The 19319-nt window shown below is 42.1% G+C and overlaps 1 protein-coding gene across 1 annotated transcript in view; it reads right to left on the reverse strand.

The window, feature by feature from the left end:
- Positions 1-12730: 12730 nt before the first annotated feature.
- Positions 12731-19319, reverse strand: part of mei4 (meiosis-specific, MEI4 homolog) — a gene marked incomplete at both ends in the record, with an annotated part of 35025 nt that continues 28436 nt past the window's right edge. The window contains one exon of the mRNA XM_080527390.1: positions 12731-12997. Coding sequence (XP_080383516.1) covers positions 12731-12997 — 267 coding nt within the window. The remainder of the gene's footprint in view (positions 12998-19319) is intronic.

Below are 19319 nucleotides of genomic sequence, written 5' to 3' on the forward strand. Positions count from 1 at the left end.
AGCGTTTTATAGGCTGAATTACGCAAATGTTGTCAAAAGGCCTCTTCATCCCCACTACCCCTTGTACAGTTTCTCTACTGTAAATAAAAAATTAAAAGTAATTCTTCCTTCTTCCAGCATTGTGACTGCCAATGGCCCCTGGTCCTCCTAGCATAGATATGTTTTCTTATAATGACTGATGTATATGATTCACTTACTTGTAATTATGTACTTGTCGCTTTGGATAAAGGCGTCTGCTAAATAAGTATTGTGTTTGTCAGTGTGGTGAGTTGGCAGAAAAGAGAGACAGACAGACAGACAAACTGACTCTGGGGATCAGCATGAAAGGGGTGCGGTAAAGGCATTGATGTCTGATTGTGGGCTGGACACTGCAGTGGCTAAAAGTGTTTGTGTGTGTATGCGCCTCAATTGAGCAAAGTGCTCTTCCCATCTGCTTTCATCTGTGTGCTGCCTGGGGCAGGTGTGCCCTCAAAGCGTTTTGTGTCAAGCCTTGGTGGCGGGGACCGTCCACGGGCGGCGAGAGAGAGAGAGAGAGAGAGAGAGAGAGAGAGAGAGAGAGAGAGAGAGACTGCTTTTTGATTTCCCTCATCAGTCACATTACAGAGACACATGAAACAGCCCACCACAATGATATGCATGGAGGCTCCTCTAACAGCCAATGTTATGATTTAAATGCTTGGGGAGTTTATGATTAGCCTCTCAGTGAACAGAAAACTATTGGGACGGTTTTTCAACTGTCTGGTGATTAGGTGATACATTAGCAGCTCTGCAATTACTAGTTTGCAGTTACAGAGAGGCGACTTTTTATTTCAGAGATATCTCATTCTATCTACAGTTTGGAATGTGCTGAAAACAGAAAACTGCATGATTCACGGTGCTCTTCTGTAATGCTGTAATTTTATTTAATACAGTGTTATAGAATTATTTATGTATCTAAAATATTAAATCAAAAGGCAGCCTGCTTCATTTCCAATTGCATAGAAAATTATTCCACCACAACAGCTAGTTATCAGGGCCGTGCTAAAAGCAAGAAATTATGTTTAATTTTGTATCGCCCACCTGAGAGTTTGCAGGATTAACAGTTTCCTAGTGTTTCCTGGGGGTTTATACCTTTAAGAGACTGATCTCTGGCGTTCAATACGTCATGTGACAGCACAATAACAAAGACAGCTCAAGCACATTGTTACAAAAATACCCCCATGTTACCATGGTTTTAACAGACAGGATGGAATAACAAACAAGGGTTTAAAGTGCTCTTGTCCATGTCATCCAAATGGCTCATCATTTATGAAGGTAATCTTTTCTGTTCATTTATGCTGCTCTAGATGGAGACAGAACAAAGAGGAGAGCAACTCATAAATAAAATGTCTGTGTGTGTGTGTGTGTGTGTGTGTGTGTGTGTGTGTGTGTGGGGGGGGGGCTAATGAGACAAATAACTAATTAGATGGCATCGTACGAAGCAAATATTCTAATGAGATAATCAGTAAGTGGATCTGATGCTACAGAGAGAACATGCTGATCAACGAGAGCCCCCCATCCTAGATCTGTTTACCCTCTAGCACCCCTGGGAAGGGCCATTTGCTGGGCAACCTCCCAAGATCCATTGTGGATCCAAGTTATCTCAATTAGATGACAGCTTGCTTGCTGAAAGGCGATATGCCAATCAATGATGGATTCTACAAATGCTTGTGATACCCGAGGACCCACAGGCCAAAGTAATCACAATTCTAGCATGATAACCTCTCCTCTCTGTGTCAACCCCAATTCCCTCTCTCAACCCAAGTTCACTGTCACCCTGCCACCTTGATTTTGCACCAGTCAAAGCTACTTACAGGTAAACAAGACTAACCAAAGAGAGCAGAATCCTCCTCACAATGTGGAGTGTAAAAATGCAGTTAAATTTGTTTATTTAAAAAGATGTTGGACATTGGTCATAGCAGTTGTGAGTGGATTCTTACTAAGTGTGCGCAGAACAAATACATTTCCATGTTATTTCATAAGAAGATATTAGTGACTTTTAGTGTTTAGTGTTTTCTCATATATTACCATATTGACTGTAACATCTATTCCACAAAATAATGTGTGCTCTCTCATCCGATCTGTCATCAATAATAAGAATAGATGAATACACAGTATTGTATAATCATAATGATAATAATTGGAGTCACTTGCTCAATGAGAGCAATGTTGGAATCTCTTATTGAAGAGAATTTTATTATTATGGAAATCTATACATGGAGATGTCAATCTGGAAGATGTGTCATGAAAATTACTGATTCAACCAAAGCTCCAACCACTGATTTTAATCTCATAAAAATGTCAGAGAAGCGAAAGGAAGACAGTTCTGAGAGACGGATGGAGCAGCTTTCACAGAAAAATGTCATAAAATGATTGATTAATACCAACCTGTCTGGCCTCCTGTTGTAATTAATACTGCACATAATTTACCTTGATAGAATCATTACTGTCAAACTTCAATTCATTTAAAATTGGTGACTGAACAAGCAACCTGAACTTGCAACCTGTTTGACCAGAGTAAGAAGATTAGTTGAGGGGTGAATTGAACCAGAAAGGTGTGAGACAACATGCCACCTGCTATTGATTCCTATTTTTCTTGTGTGCGGTTCACAGTGGACATATCTGGCAGCAGGATAGCAGTCTCATTTAGCAACTCGTGACGTTAGAATTATAAGGTTCTATCTCCATTTTTGTCCAAATTTTGTTTTTTACATAATCTGATCCATTAGGTGTTTATTAATGCCTGTGTGGTGTTATTTTTAAAATGTTTACATTTTTTGAGTTAGTAATTCATAAAATACAAAGGTTCCATCTCACAAAACATAATGGAATGTAAAAACGTTGACGCTCAATATCTCTGAACTACCCTAAACGGAGATAGAACCGTATAATTCTAAGCTCACAAATTACTGCTTGAAAACATCACAACCTGTTTAGTGTGAATAACAATAGCTCTAAATTAAAACTATTGTAAGCATAGACATTTAGACATTCTGACCAACCATTAAGAACAAGTAGTACATCTGCAACCCATGACCCCTTAGGGTTCCCATTCCCATTCAGTGCCACAGCTCTCTGGCTCTCCGCTGTTCCCTAGCCGAACAGTTGTTTTGTTGTGAAGTCTAATTTATGTATCTGTGAACATTGTTAGTGCTCTGGCAGCCTCTGGGGCCATTACTGACATTGTCAAGGAATGCTAATGGTATGCAAATCCTCTTAATTATACCATGTTTACTCCTCTTCCCCTCAAGCTATAGTTTGATTGGAAAGTCCACGCTCCGCTTTGAGTCCTATAAGGAGGAGCCTGAGGCCTGTGGGAGGCCTGCTGAAATAGTAGCAGGGCCAGAGAAAGTGGACCTTGGGATGGGATTCCAAAGAGGATTTATAGAACAGGTGCAATAAGGAGTACAACATATTATCCATCTAATTATAAAAACATGGTCTGAAGGAATTTCACAATTACATAATGCACACTGTTGTATTGAAGACAAAAGTTTTCGGATTAATTACCGAAATGGTTTAATTGACACAAGCCCAGCTGTTTCTTTTAGAGGACGACGATGGAACACCATGTGTGTGCACTGTTGTTCTTTAGTCCGATAAATTCTGCTGATGTTTTCAACCGTTAATGCAAGGCAACGATTCAGTAGATACACATGACATAGGCCAAGACCGTGTCCCAGAAGTGTCCAGTGATTATGCATAGTTGACACAACCTTGTTCCGGTGACATTGACATTGGTGATCACATTGGTAGGCAGGATGGCAGCCTACAACTTTCAACCTGGGAATCCTGAGATTCATTTTCAACAACATTTTGAAAATGTCAACATTTTCATTAGGGATCAATCAATATTCAATACTTTACTGATGGACATCAACAGCCAAAACACCAATAATTGTTCTGTGTAGAAGGGTACACATTTGAGTAATAGGTGAAATAAATACTATCATTACTTAATAATGATGTGAGAGAAAATAATTACCCATGGGTAGTCTTAGTAGATCATGGATTACCTTTCTGTTTACCCCAATGGAATCTTAAAATGCCTATTGCATATAAAGGTCTGTACTCTGGTGCTGGTAGGGCATGTGAGTGCATTAATAATGGATGGAATGAAGTGTATATAGGCCTAAAGTTCCTGATTGTTACTGTGAGCACAACATCCTCAAGATCCAAACAGGCAATGTACTCATTGGCCTCGCTGAGAGGCTCCCAAAATGTAGGTGGTAACGTGTCCTCAGTATGCTGGGGTAGTGCCAGGAGGTGGCAATGTTGTTTCTGACTGATGGCTGAATCAATACACCCAGGCATAGGACTCTTTTTCAAATACAGACTTCGTGAGCTTAGAATTATAAGGTTCAGGGGCGCTTAGGTGGCGTAGCGGGTTAAGCGTTGATGCGGGTTAAGCGTTCGATTCCGGCCGGGGACATATCCTGCATGTCATCCCTCCTCTCTCTCTCACCCATCCTTTCTGTCTAAATCTTCACTGAAACTGTCAATAAAAATGAAAAAAAATATGAGTGGGACTGCCCCACTCAGAAAAAAAAAAGAAAAAAAAGGAATTATAAGGTTCTATCTCCGTTTAGGGTAGTTCAGAGATATTGAGCGTCAACATTTTTACATTCCATTATGTTTTGTGAGATGGAACCTTTGTATTTTATTAATTACTAACTAAAAAATGTAAACATTTTTAAAAATAACACCACACAGGCATTAATAAACACCTAATGGTTCAGATTATGTAAAAAACTAAATTTGGACAAAAATGGAGATAGAACCATATAATTCTAACGTCACGAGTTGCCATCTCAGTCCCTCCATCATCCTTTGGAAGCAAACATTTTGGATGGTTTTCAGTGTATCTTTCCCCTCAATCAGAGATATAAAAGTGAGATGAGTAATAACACCGCAGCCCTACTGAAGGTTCTCTGCTAATACAATCATGTATTAACACTTGAATACACCAGGGCAGAGCAATACAGAGTTCCGGAAAAAAAACAAGTGGAATCTGAAGAGATTTTCTCAACGATGGTTTACTGCAAAATATATGGATAGGTCACATAGTGGGTGGGACTAATGAAATTTCACTCTCAAGTGAATTTTGTGAGAAAGGGATATCACATATCCCAGTAACACAATAGGCTCTGAGTGTCCTGTCCTCACCATTTCACTTTAGCAGTGTTGGTTATTAAGATATTCCCACAGGTTCAGCGTTAGAAGCAAAAGCCAAAATTGCTTTAGATAAATTAAAACTGAATTCCAACATATGGTGTCATGCTCGCTAAATTGAAAAATCTAATCATGAACATTCTGGAAGTGGTAATTTATAGCCGAGTTGGTCTGGTAGTGAAAGTAATTTTGTGTCAGAGACAAGGAGAAAATAGAGGTCTGTCTTGGAATGAGAACGTTCTTCTTGAAGAATTCCAGCTCCTTGTAACCTGGGCGCCTTTAGACAACGTTATCATTTATGACTGATGAGGGTTGTTTGTAATTATCAAACCAAACACTGGTGGTGCTGCATCAATAACCACTAATTAATGATAAGAGTGTGGGCTGTTTGGAACACATAGCAACACCATAAAAAGGTATTGGCAACATAATAATGCACTTAGCACATTTTCTTTGGGGGACCAAGATCATGTCACATAACTCAAACCTAATAAGGATACTGTTTCATTAGGGGTTTTGGTGAATCATCCACACATAAAACAGAAACAGACACCCTTGATTATTCTGTCTGATGAGTAAGCGCGTTATTCAAATCCCGCTCTTCACTGATATTGGACCTTTACACAAATGAAATCAGGATCTCTCTCAGCCACATAATGGCTGAGTGTGTGCCAGCATGGATATTCTGCCACTACTCAACCCTTCAAGGCTCAAGGCAATGTCACAGCACTCAGAGCTTGACAGCATCGTCTAATGCACAGCTCTCTGAGACGGATGATAAAGACATATTCGTGACGCAGATAATATGGCCCTCCATAAGAACATTAGTTCCATTAAGAACAGCAAACTACCCCATGTTCCTGTATGGTGAGGACATGGGTCGTGGCAGTTTAAGCTGGTAAGCACATTTTCGTATTCAATGTATACAGTGGGGTGCAACAATGTGGGCACCCCTAGTCAAAATGCCTTTTAAAATTAATATCTAAGTGAAAAGAAGCAAACCTAACCTCTAAATGGTACAAAGTTAAACATGACACATTTCATCACATTTAAAGCAAAACATTTTTTAAAACTTTTTACAGTTTCAAAATAATAAAACAAGGAAAAAGGCCTTGTGCAGAAGTCTGGGAACCCTGTCTGCTAGTACTTTGTAACTCCTCCAACTATAACAGCTTGCAAACACTTCCTGTAGCCAGTTACGAGTCTTTCAATTCTTGTTTTTGGAATTTTTCCCCATTCTTCCTGGCAGGACACCTCTAGCTCAGAAATATTCTTCGGCCTTATTGCATGCACGGCATGTTTGAGATCTCTCCACAATAATATTCAAGTCTGGGGACTGTGACGGACATTCTAAAACCATCATCCGTCTTTCCCGGAGGTACTTCATGGTTGATTCTGTGGTATGCTTAGCGTCATTGTCTTGCTGGAATACCCAACCTCTCTTCAACTTCAATTTCTGGACTGACCTTCGAACATTAGCCTCTAGAATGTCTTGATATTTGGTGGAATCCATTCTTCCTTCCATCCGCACAATATTGCCTGTGCCCCCCGCTGCTACACAACCCCAAAGCATAATGGATCCACCTACATGCTTAACAGTTGGCACGGTGTTCTTCTCTACAAATGCTTCACCCTTTTTTCTCCAAACATACCTTCTTTGGTTGTGGCCAAAAAGTTAAATTTTGATTTTGTCAGTCCAAAACACATTGTTCCAATAGGCTTCAGGTTTCTCAAGCTTTTCTTTTACATACTTCATACGCTTAATTTTGTGTTGAGGCCGTAGGAAAGGCTTCTTTCTGGCAACTCTGCCATGTAGGTCTTTGTTGTTTAAGGTATGCTGTATTGTTGTCCTGTGAACAACTAGACCGGTGTCTGCTACTCTTTTTTGCAGTGATGTGTGGGTTTTTCTGAGCATTTCTCACTAGATCTCGGGCCATTCTATCAGAAAAATATTCTTGGTCTTCCAGATCTTGCCTTGACTTGAATTGTTCCATTTATTTTCCATTTTCCGATGATGTTTCTGACAGTGGAAATGGGTAGTTTGAAACGCTGCGAGTTTTCAACACCAGACACAATAGCCACCGCAGTCGGATACTTTAGAAGGCATGGAGTTACTTCAGAATATATAGTTCAACCCTGGAATTATATTCACCTGACTCATCGAAGCCCTAACGAGTAAATCACCTTGGTCTGGGCCTTAGTAATCATCTTCTCAAAAGGTAACAAATAATAATCGAAAAGGGTTCCCAAACTTTTGCACAGTGCCCTTTTCCTTTTTTTAAATGTGCACAAAGGTGTCATGTTTAACTTTGTAGCATTAAGTGTTCAGGGTTGCTTTCAATCAGATTAATTGTAACAGACATTTGTGTAGACAAATGTGCCCACATTTTTTGCACCCCACTGTACACAGGGATTCAACAGTCTTTGTAGTCTTGTTGACTTCCCCATAAATCCTCCTATAACTCTCTGTTATTACACCAGTTGAGTCTGGAGAGCTGAAGGAAGACCTACATTTTCTCACGTCAAGATTGATGGACACGTGGAGGTTCTCTTGAGTGCTCTGACTATGGGCAATTCCTCTTCCCTTTCCCGTATGTTCTGCTTACACTAAGATGTAATATTTCAGCTTTATGAGGCGGTGGAGCAAATAATGCTGTCATCTCCCAGAAATGCAAAAACATGTCAAATTAAGATGAATGAGGAGAAATCTGTCTCAATTGACAGCTTGCCAAAATAAATTACACTAATCTGTCTCTTTCCAACATACTAGTAAAGTGAGCATGTCTGTAAGAGATGGAGGGCGGCAGTGGAGCTTTCAGTTGAAATAGCGAGAGGAGAAGGGGACATCAAAACACTATTCACAGTGGGTCTAATTTATACAGCGTCATTCATTATGAACACCATCTGAGAGGGCACTGATTACATTTACATTACATTTTTGCCATTTGGCAGATGCCTTTATCCAAAGCGACTTACAAGACAGTCATCATAAGAAAAATAAATGCTATGCTAGGACCAGAGGCTATTGGCAGTCATATCCATTGTTGAACACCTCATAACACTGTGTGTAATGTTCAAGAGTGCGGGGTTGTTGTATTTTCACAATGCACGTGTCAGCAAATACTCTTTCAGAGGGCTCCTCTAAAGGTTTAACAAGGACACCTTTTTATTCTCTTATGGATGAAGATGCCTCACAAATGGATGTGCTGAGAACTTTTAATCCTGTCTTTGACATCGTCTGACATGGAGATTTCAAGAAGGACAGGCAGGACTGCTAATGGCTTGTAATGATCGGCATAGACAGTATAACCTTGAGAAGGTGTGTGTGGCAGGGAGATGTCATGAAAAAAGCCTAAGCTGGGTCCCTCAATGGCTGTTGCCTCTATTATCTCACCTTTCCATCATTACTGGAAGTGCTTTGTGTGTTTTAGTATAACAAAAGGATGGACTCTTTGAAAAATATCCCAATAGGGCTAAAAGAGATCCAAATCAAATCAAATCAAATCAAACAGTCCCTCTTGAAAAAACCACAGCACCAAATCACCCCTGCTTTCACAGGCCAAAGAGGGACCTAATACTGCAAGAGTTGTCTTCAGAACATCATGAAAGCAAGTCTAAAATAAGCTCAGAGTGCCTCTTTAAGCAAACATAAATCACCACTAGTTTCATTACTTTTTATCAAACATGAAGACTAGGGGCGCTTAGGTGGCGTAGCGGACTAAGCGTCGACCATGTAACCGCAGGGTTCCCGGTTCGATTCCAGCCGCGGACATATCCTGCATGTCATCCCTTCTCTCTCTCTCACCCATCCTTCCTGTCATTATCTCTATCACAATTAAAAAAAAACATGAAGACTAGGCTAGGTCAGATTCGTCAAATTAATTGTACTATCGCGGTTACTATGAGCCATTGCCCCAACTCAGGAGTGACAGTGCTATGGGCTCAAGGTCAGTCCTGTGATCTACAACACAGAGCCTGTAAGGTGAGTGACCTAACACCCCAGGATAACTGTCACAAAACACACATACTGGACTATAACCTTTTCATATGTAATGTATTTTCATGATATTTGTATTGCTGACATACAATAAATATATAGAATTTGACCTACTCGGGTTCAGCTCTTAATTTCTTAGGATAATAAGCCTGTCACTGACCCCTAGTTAATGTTTTAACTTGAGATGGTAATTGCTATGAGATCAGATCAATAAATCATTACATAAATACAGCTGTTGTTATAGTATATAACAGCTGCCAAAATGTGTGATTCATATAATAAAAGGGAAGAATCTGGAACAGCTTGGCAACAAAACGAGTTCCTACGAGATGAAAATCTGTTGTTAAGACTTTGATGGAATCAGTCATTTTCTTCACACCTTCTGTGTGAACCATCTTTTTCATCAGCTCAGATAGTAAAATACATTATGTTGTGATTAATACGTGTCTGCAGCTATTTAAAAAATCTAGAGTCAAGAGTTTTTGTTCCTCAGAATAAAATGTACTACTCTCAGGAAGTGATGTGTGTTAAGTGAGAGTTTGTGTCCCTTTTATGTAGAGATTAAGCTCTTGAGAGTATGTGTACGGCATGACACAGATCTATAAACAGGGAGATCATTCACCTGTGAATGCACCTCTTTGTGTCCGTACCATGGGACCTGTCCAATGGAAAGTCGATACTATAAAAAGTTGCTAAATAGCATTCACCTGGAGGTAAAAGGAAATCTAAAACTAAAAGGCACTGGCTGGATATGACCTTGGCCAGTAAGAGATGGGGACTGTAAACAATGGCACTTTACACATCTAGTCTACATTCATCATATTTATCAGCACAGCTTCCTGAGATAAAAGTACATTTTATTCTGAGGAACAAAAACTCTTTACTATAGATTTTTTTAAATAGCTGCAGATAGTGAGTTCATATTCCAGGCTTCGGTTACCTTGACATTGAGCGCCTCTATGTGTGGCATCACCTGGTCCATGAATCTACCCTGTGCAATGGTCTGTCTACTTTTGACGTGCTAATGGACACACAAGCCTCTGCACAAATTCAAAGAGCAGCAGCATTCGCTGACATTGTTGCAAGTAGTGAGCAATTCCGTCCTTGGGAATCACGTTTTGCCTCTCCCTAGAATCTAAGACACATTAGACGTCTAAGCACGTATAAGCTGTCTGTTTTTTTTCTCATCCTTGCGTGTCCCTCCCTGCCCTGCTACCAACAGGATATGAAAGATGAGAAGATCCCAGTCGGAGAGGCAGGAACCCAGAGCAGAAACAATGGGAGTGATGGCTATCAGCAACAACCAGCACCCCGAGAGCGCGAAGTAATTCATGATGCAGCGGCGAACTTATTTAGTGCTGCCACCATTTTGGTCCGAATGTCTCTGCTATTATTACACACACAAATAACCTGCGGGGGCACGTTGTCCCAGGTAGCCTCCCTGACTCTTGAGAGGATAAGAGACTGGAGGAGAGGGTGATGCAGCACTAACAGGTCAGTCTGATGGGACTCATTCTCTGATGTAGAACCCCAGCCCTGCAGTGAGTGCACTCAATGACGCTCCTGACTCTTTTTTGGGCCTAAGCACCAGTGTTTTCTTTTGGTGTGCTGTGTTCCCACCACCCACGATAATGGTATGTTTGTTTGGTTCTCGTAGCTCCCAGTTGGTGAAGTCATAACTCTAACGACATTAATGCGTTCGAGTGCTTTTGAAGTGGGAACAACTCTTCAACCAATGACATTTTATTTGCAATTCGTAATAAATGTTAACAAACTAAAACCATACATGATGCATACACGTGTGATTGCTAACAATTAAATCCCCACCTGGAACTCCGACCTGGAGGTTCGTTCTAGTGGTTATTTCCCACTTGATAACTCCTACAGCTGCTTTAAGCACCTTTGCGTCACAGGCCTAATTAAAATCCTAATTGTAATCACGGTATGGATATAGCAGCACATTTCAGCCAGACTACTTTTGATCTATCCCATGACAGCGAGATACAAGACAGATCAGTGCAGACAGAGGAGCATTAAGACAATGCACTGTTCTAACTCAAACAACAACAACAACAACAACAACAACAACAACAACAACAACAACAAGATAACTTCAACCAGATCATTTTCTTACAGATGCAGCCTTGCTGCATTTTTTCTTTTTCCTTTTTTTTTTTTAAAGATGTTTTTAGGGCATTTCTGCTTTTATTGGGATAGAGACAGTAGAGACATGTAGGATATGTCAATGGCCGGAATCAAACCTGGGACCCTGCGGTTACATGGCAGGCGCCTTAGTGAGCTACGCTCCCAGGCTCCCCCATTCTTGGTGCATTTTACCACAACATTTTAAATGGCTAGTTTAATGCCCATTTAAAATTCAGCTGTTATCGGTACCTGCCTGAAGCTGTCAACTTTGTGCACTGCTACTGCTGGCTAAAACATAAATAAATGATCATATTGATTTACTTCATTGAGGTGTACTTAGGTGTCATTGGTGTATTACAATACTGTTATACCGGTTTAGACTACATGGCCTCTTTAATTGAGGGGTAGGGTAATGGATATTTTTTTCAAGTACAAGGGGAGGGTCATGTGAATATATTTTTAACGTTGAGGAGAAGGGTGAATTATTTTTCATGACATCTTGAGTTGGACGTTTTTTTGGGTGGTGCCTCAGAGGTGGAAACACAAAAGTCAGAGATTTTGGGCCAACTGTGGAAAAGCGCATAAATAACTGATAGTGTGTGATTTCTTGGATAAACAACTATTTCATGGGGCGCTTAGTTGGCGTAGTGGATTAAGCTATTTCATTCAATTCAATTACAGTCTCCTTTGGAACCAATTATGGACAGAACATGAAACAATAAGGACAGACATAATCTGATAAAATAATGTTTGAGTTTATTTATTTTTCAATTCTGGTGTTATAATGTAATATATCATATATCATATCATATAATATGTAATATATTACTGCATCTGATAAAATAATCAACAAATTAAAACTTCTATGCCTGAGCACAAACCTGTTGCTTATTGCCTCCTTAAGGAAAACTTTTAAATAAGAATTAATTAATTCACAATACTTCTTATTCACAATACAATGCTATTCATTGTTTATTTTCTTGTGCCAGTTCCCATAGTGAACATCGCCTTACTTTTTCAACAAGAATAATGATGGGCTTTTAGTTATATAGTATTGTACTTTATCAAACCTCGTCCATGACACTAGACTTTTTAGAGGTGCTTCGATGAATAAGGCAATCGATGAATAATGGAACCACCTCATTATCCATTCGTGTCAAGTCCTGTCCTTGATTCCTGCAACGTCATTCAAGTCTTTGCGGATTGGAACTGCATGACTGGAGGATTTTCTGCAGCCCTTTGAAGTGGAAAGCCTAGAGGAGGAATTACAGGCGTGTGTGTAGTGCTGTGGTTCTTGGAAGGCAGGGCTCAAGTCTCAGTTGTGTCAGAAGGCAGGGCTCAGGTCTCAGTTGTGTCAGAAGGCAGGGCTCAAGTCTCAGTTGTGTCAGAAGGCAGGGCTCAGGTCTCAGTTGTGTCAGAAGGGGAGAGGAGAGTCCCTATCCTCCACATGTAGAGAGAAAACAGAGGGAACTCGTCTGAGAGGAGCAGTACACTGCGCTCCAGATGCCTGAGCAGGACCCTCTGCTCTTGGGGACAGTGGTGCCCTGTCCCCCCTGCCTCGTCTGGTCCCGGTCCACCGTGAAGGAGCTGCTCCAGGACCCAGAACAGGTTGAAGGAGTTCTCATACAAGGCTATTTCAAACTGGTTGGACCCCTCGCTCTCCCCCTAAAAAAAACAAATGTCACAAAAAGAATTATGCTCCTGGCTGTTAGTCTATTTGTCTATTTGATAACTCCACCTGGAAAGACACAAAACAGTTATTTCATTTCACAGGCGTCTACAATGGGCGCTGTAAGAGTAATTTACAACACAAAAGATCTTCTGGCCAGGCAAAAGTTAGACTCCTGGATTATGTACAGCATGCACATGACACAAACACCAATGTGTACTGTTAATGCAAGCAGATTTTCAGTTGACCATGGTTGTCACTGTGTGTGTGTGCATGTGTTGTGTTTGTGTGCATGTGTCATTATGTGTGTGCATGTGTCGTGTGTGTATGTGTGTGTGAGTGTGTCACAGAGTACAACAGCATCCAGATGGCTGTCAGGTGCTCCTCCAGGCTAAAGCCTCCAGAGGGCTGACAGGATGTGACATACTTCCTCCGCCAGGATTAGATCAAGTACACCTCTGCGGTGCTAATGCACCACTTTCAAAATGGCTGCCTCAAAACTTTCTGAACAAGTTTCAGAAGGGCTTGTTTACATCTCTGGTAGTACTCCTAAGAGTCTAAATCCCCAACCCATAATCAAGTGTCTCCAGGATGGCAGCTTACATAGTGAAACCAGCTGGTGAAAGCGGGAACAAGTTGGCAATGCAATGGATTCGGTAATCTCCACTACTCTACACTAACTAGGTAGTAGTGGGGATTACTCACTGAATCCATTGCATTGCAATATTTTGGCTTGACTAGCGAGTGTGTCATTGATTTTCAACAACGTTGACATTTATTTAAATTTTTCAAAATAGATTTTTTTTTGTCGGTTCCCAACTTGTTCCTGCTTTCACCAGCTGCTGTCACATATCTCAAAATGCTATCTATTTTCCCCAGTAGCATATAGTTGACTGCTACAACTCCCCGTCAGATCATACAGAACAAGATTGTAGATTTAGTAATGCATACCGTAGTGGTGTGTCTTTGATATTGAAACGGATTTGGACATGAAAATGTAGAGCCCAAAAACAAACCTATGTTTGTTTCTATTTGTAGGGCATTATGCAGTTTTCTCCCTCCATAAGGACTGAGGTCAGAAGGTATCCTCAATATCCCACTATTACAATACATCACACGTTTTAATGAGCTGACCAATCCCACCTAGCCTGAACAACAGTCATTATTTCTGCAGGACAACCGAAAAAATATGCTGAGAGAACAAATCATTCCAAGTAAGCTAGTTACTAATAACACCCAGAACACCCTGTAATCCTGCCGATAAAAGCATCCTGGGGAAAGAAATCTGCACAAAGGCAGTCAAGAGACCAACAGACTTACTAAAAACAACTTCCTACTCTCCACCTTTAGGTTGAACCCTAGGCTTGATCTGTAGTGCACAACACAAAGTCTGTTCTCTGTTGGGAGACAAGCGCTCTACAGTGCTGCCCCGAATCAGAGGGAGCGAGTGAGTGAGTGAGTGAGTGAGTGAGTGAGTGCAGGAGGCAGGGGAGGTGTGAGTGAGTGATTGAGCACGGCTCCTCTGGAAGTAGAAGTCTGAGGTAGCCTGCTGCTCTGGTTGGCGCTCTCCTGGGGTTCTGACAGAAGGGCCATGCTTCCTGCCTCTCAGCCAGCGCAGAGCTGTTGAGGGGCCCTCTCTCCAGTACGGACCACATGTCATGTATCTGTCTTTTGGGATCCTGATGTGCTTCCGAACTTGATAGCATTAGATGCATGATGCGATAATGAAGTGGGCCCTGAATGAAATTTAATCGGCCATTTGATTAGACTGGGCCGGCCGTTGGCATTAAACAGCGCATGTTGCTGTTTAAACAGCGGCTGTTTAGGGCCACAACAGCTAAAGGGGGCCACACTTTTGCCGTCGATCTAGAGCAAGTTACCACCCGTCAATAAAAAACTCTGCTACCCCCGTCGATAAAGCACCCGTCAATGCAAAACTTCGCTCCCCCTGCCATGCCCCCCCCCCTTCCAGCAAGATTTGTATTGTGCCCTGTGTGTGTGTGGGGGGGGGGGGGCACAATAACATTCTTGCTTAGGGCCATAAAAGTCCTCAGGCCGGGCCAGCGTTCAGACACTCCGATTCTGATTGGAAAGCTAGCTATAACCTGAGACCCATCACCTGACACAGGATGAGATACTGTAGCTAGAGTAGAGTAGAGTAGAGAGAGAGAGAGAGAGAGAGATAGAGAGGGTGTGTGTGTGAGTGAGCGAGAGAGAGAAAAAGAAATCACATAATAAAGCTTAGCTTAGAAGACTAGAGGGAACGATAGACAGACTGACTCAGGCCTGTGAAGAGAAGAAAGCCAAGAGTGTGGTTTAAACATTGGAGGGGAGAAGAGCAGGAGAGGGAAAATAAAGAGCCCTCCTCCAAAGCTGCCTGCTCACTTTTGCCCTGCTCACTCACAATACTATGGTCAGACGGCCAGTCAGTTGGCCCAGTATTAACACTCTAACTAACCTATGGTCCTCCAGGGCTTTGGTCCACACAGTGTGCCTAGTACACAGTTGGTTACTTGTTGGACCAGTTGGATCTCTCCCTCAGTTCTGCTTATTTTTGCCTGCACTGAGTCACACTCCATAGCACCTCACATGAAACAACCTTCCTAATCTCGCACCTGTGACCATGATTCAACATTTAGAATAGCATTATAAATAAATGACAGAATGATAAACAGAAAGAAAATGATAAATAGCATTAACGTTGTTTGGTGGTTGGATTGACCAAGAGGGCGGTGCGTGTAAAACACGAGGCCGTGTGTCTCACCAGATTATGCAATTTAGCCTAGTAATTATTTGCCTACTAGTTTCAAGTCTTCACTCAGTACAACCTTGCGTACACTTCATACAGCCAGCAAGCATTTCTGAATACTGAATCTCGATGCACAAACTGTGTATTCGACAACCTTCAGCTTCCCCAAGAGACCGCCAAATCACCAGCGCTCCAACTGCCCCGGAGGGGGTTGCCGGTCGCCGGCGGCGTGATGGTAAACATCAACGAGAACGGCACGGGGGTCTCCGGGCCAGTCTGCAGCGAAATCCCCATCTGCTATCGCTACCTGGCATCTTTCTCGCCAATGTACACTCCCTAGCGAAGAATTTTTATGAGCTACGACTTTGGATCATCTCACTCACAGACAAGGTTTATGGGCTGCAGCATGATGACTTCCCCCCGGAAACATGGTTCAACAAGGGTATCCCAGTGTGTGATTGAGCTAGAGGGTATCCCAGTGTGTGATTGAGCTAGAGGGTATCCCAGTGTGTGATTGAGCTAGAGGGTATCCCAGTGTGTGATTGAGCTAGAGGGTATCCCAGTGTGTGATTGAGCTAGAGGGTATCCCAGTGTGTGATTGAGCTAGAGGGTATCCCAGTGTGTGATTGAGCTAGAGGGTATCCCAGTGTGTGATTGAGCTAGAGGGTATCCCAGTGTGTGATTGAGCTAGAGGGTATCCCAGTGTGTGATTGAGCTAGAGGGTATCCCAGTGTGTGATTGAGCTAGAGGGTATCCCAGTGTGTGATTGAGCTAGAGGGTATCCCAGTGTGTGATTGAGCTAGAGGGACGCAATGGAAATGGGCGGAAAAGACGGCAAAGGCCTCAGGTAAAAACAGAGGCGGGGGACTGTGCATTTATGTCAACAAAACTTGGTGCACAGACACTGCTATTACTGAGTGTCACTGCTCTGCCAGATCTGGAGAACTGAGTTTAAATGTACAGTGGGGTGCAAAGATTTGAGCACCCCTAGTCAAAATGCCCTTTACAATTAATATCTAAGTGAAAAGAAGCACACCTAACCTCTAAATGTCTTGATATTTGGTGGAATCTATTCTTCCTTCCACCCTCACAATATTGCCTGTGCCCCCAGCTGCTACACAACCCCAAAGCATAATGGATCCACCTACATGCTTAACAGTTGGCATGGTGTTCTTCTCTACAAATGCTTCACCCTTTTTTCTTCAAACATACCTTCTTTGGTTGTGGCCAAAAAGTTCAATTTTGGTTTCGTCAGTCCAAAGCTTATTGTTCCAATAGGCTTCAGGTTTCTCAAGGTTTTCTTTTGCATACTTCAGACGCTTAATTTTGTGTTGAGGTCATAGGAAAGGCTTCTTTCTGGCAACTCTGCCATGTAGGTCTTTGTTGTTAAAGGTACGCTGTATTGTTGTCCTGTGAACAACTAGACCGATGTCTGCTACTCTTTTTTGCAGCTCGTTGCAGTGATGTGTGGGTTCTTCTGAGCATTTCTCGTCAGATCTCGGGTCATTCTATCTGAAACCTTTCTTGGTCTTCCAGATCTTGCCTTGACTTCAATTGTTGCATTTATTTTCCATTTTCTGATGATGAATCTGACAGTGGAAATGGGTAGCTGGAAACGTTGCGTTTTTTGTAGCATTATATTTTACATTTACATTTTTGGCATTTAGCAGATGCCTTAATCCAAAGCGACTTACAATCAATATATTTGACTAAGCAAGTGAATCATCAATCCACCAGTCGTAGCAGGAAGAGTAATCCAGCTCAGGCCCGGGGCCATTGATAGAAGGAAAAGCCTTCTTCTATCACCTTCCTCTAAACCTAGCCTTTTTTTCTATATCTATACTGGAGAAACAGAGAAACAGTACAAGGGGGGCAATAGAAGTTTTTAGGGGACACAGTAAAGGGGAAAAGTGGGTGTCTTCAGGAGACGCAGTGCTGGGGGGCAGTCGATGTCTCAGGAGGGGCAGTTAAGGTGTAACCTGAAGAGATGGGTCTTCAGTCTACGGCGGAAGATGGGTAGTGACTCTGCAGTTCTGACAGCCGTGGGAAGCTCATTCCACCAGCGGGGAGCCAGTGTTGTGAAGAGACGTGATCGGGCTGCATGACTGCCGTGTTGGTGTAGAGGTGGTGGGGCCAGTCAGCCAGCCGAGGTGGAGGAGCGGAGTGAACGGGCTGGAGTTTGGGGGATGACCATTTCCTTCAGGTAGGCGCGGGCTGTCCCTCTAGCTGCCTGGTATGCAAGCACCAGGGTCTTGAATCTGATGCGAGCTGCTATCGGGAGCCAGTGCAGGGTGCGAAGGAGAGAGGTGACATGAGAGTATTTGGGGAGGTTGAACACCAGACGGGCAGCAGCATTCTGGATGAGCTGCAGAGGTCTGATGGCGGAGGCCGGGAGCCCAGCCAGGAGTAGGTTGCAGTAATCAAGGTGGGAGATGACCAGTGCCTGGGTCAAGAGTTGCGCTGCTTCTCTGGTGAGGAATGGTCATATCCTTCTGATGTTGTAAAGGAAGAATCTGCAGGAGCGAGCCGTTGCTGCAATGTTCTCTGCACAGGATAGTCGGTTGTCCAGGATCACTCCAAGATTCTTGGCTGGCTGTCATGGAGGGGGTTACAGTAGAGTTCTTCACTGTGATGGAGAAGTCTTGGAGAGGGCAGGCTTTCCCGTAGCCTTCTCCTTGATGGTGGAAGTGAACTACCTTGATTCTGACAACCTTGGACAACTGTTTAGAGGAACTCATGGTTTTTAACACCAGACACAACAGCCACGGCAGTCAGATGCTTTAGAAGGCATGGAGTTACTATATAGTTCAACCCTGGAATTATATTCACCTGACTCATTGAAGCCCTAACAAGTAAATCACCTAGGTCTGGGCCTTAGTAATCATCTTCTCAAAAGGTAATAAAGAATAATCCAAAAGGGTTCCCAAACTTTTGCACAGGGCACTTTTCCTTTTTTATCATTTAAAAACTCTGAATGAAGTGAAAATAAAAAGAAACCATGCTTTAAAATTTGCAGAAAGGTGTCACGTTTAACTTTGTAGCATTTAGTGTTCAGGTTGCTTTCAATCACTTGGAGATTAATTGTAACAGACATTTAAATCAGGGGTGCCCAAATGTTTGCACCCCACTGTATTAGGTGTATGTAAACTTCTGACTTTAACTGTACCTCAAGACCTAATGCCCTTGTTCTATACATATCATAACTGTACATACTCATGTATTTCACTTCTTATATTCATTTATTTATATGTCATACTTGTACTGTGCAATGAAAATAAAGTAGAATCTAGTCTAATCTAAAAGTGGTGTGGCCTACTAGGAGTGAATGTACAGCAATATGGGACTGATGCAAATAGTATAATAGTAATGCAACTACTCTATTTTAGACAACTAAAATCAATATGAGTCAGACACTTTCTGGATTCGCGGATGCACAGCAAAAAAGGATCACGATCAGCAGAATGACAAATGTTTGTCACGATCAGCAGAATAACAAAAAGTTTGACTTTGTAGCTGCCTTTCAATAAAAAAGAATCTCATAATCTTAAATGATCATTAAATGAAATGTC

Source organism: Nansenia antarctica (assembly GCF_963989245.1).
Source record: "Nansenia antarctica genome assembly, chromosome: 3".
In the NCBI taxonomy this organism is placed as follows: Eukaryota; Metazoa; Chordata; class Actinopteri; order Argentiniformes; family Microstomatidae; genus Nansenia; species Nansenia antarctica.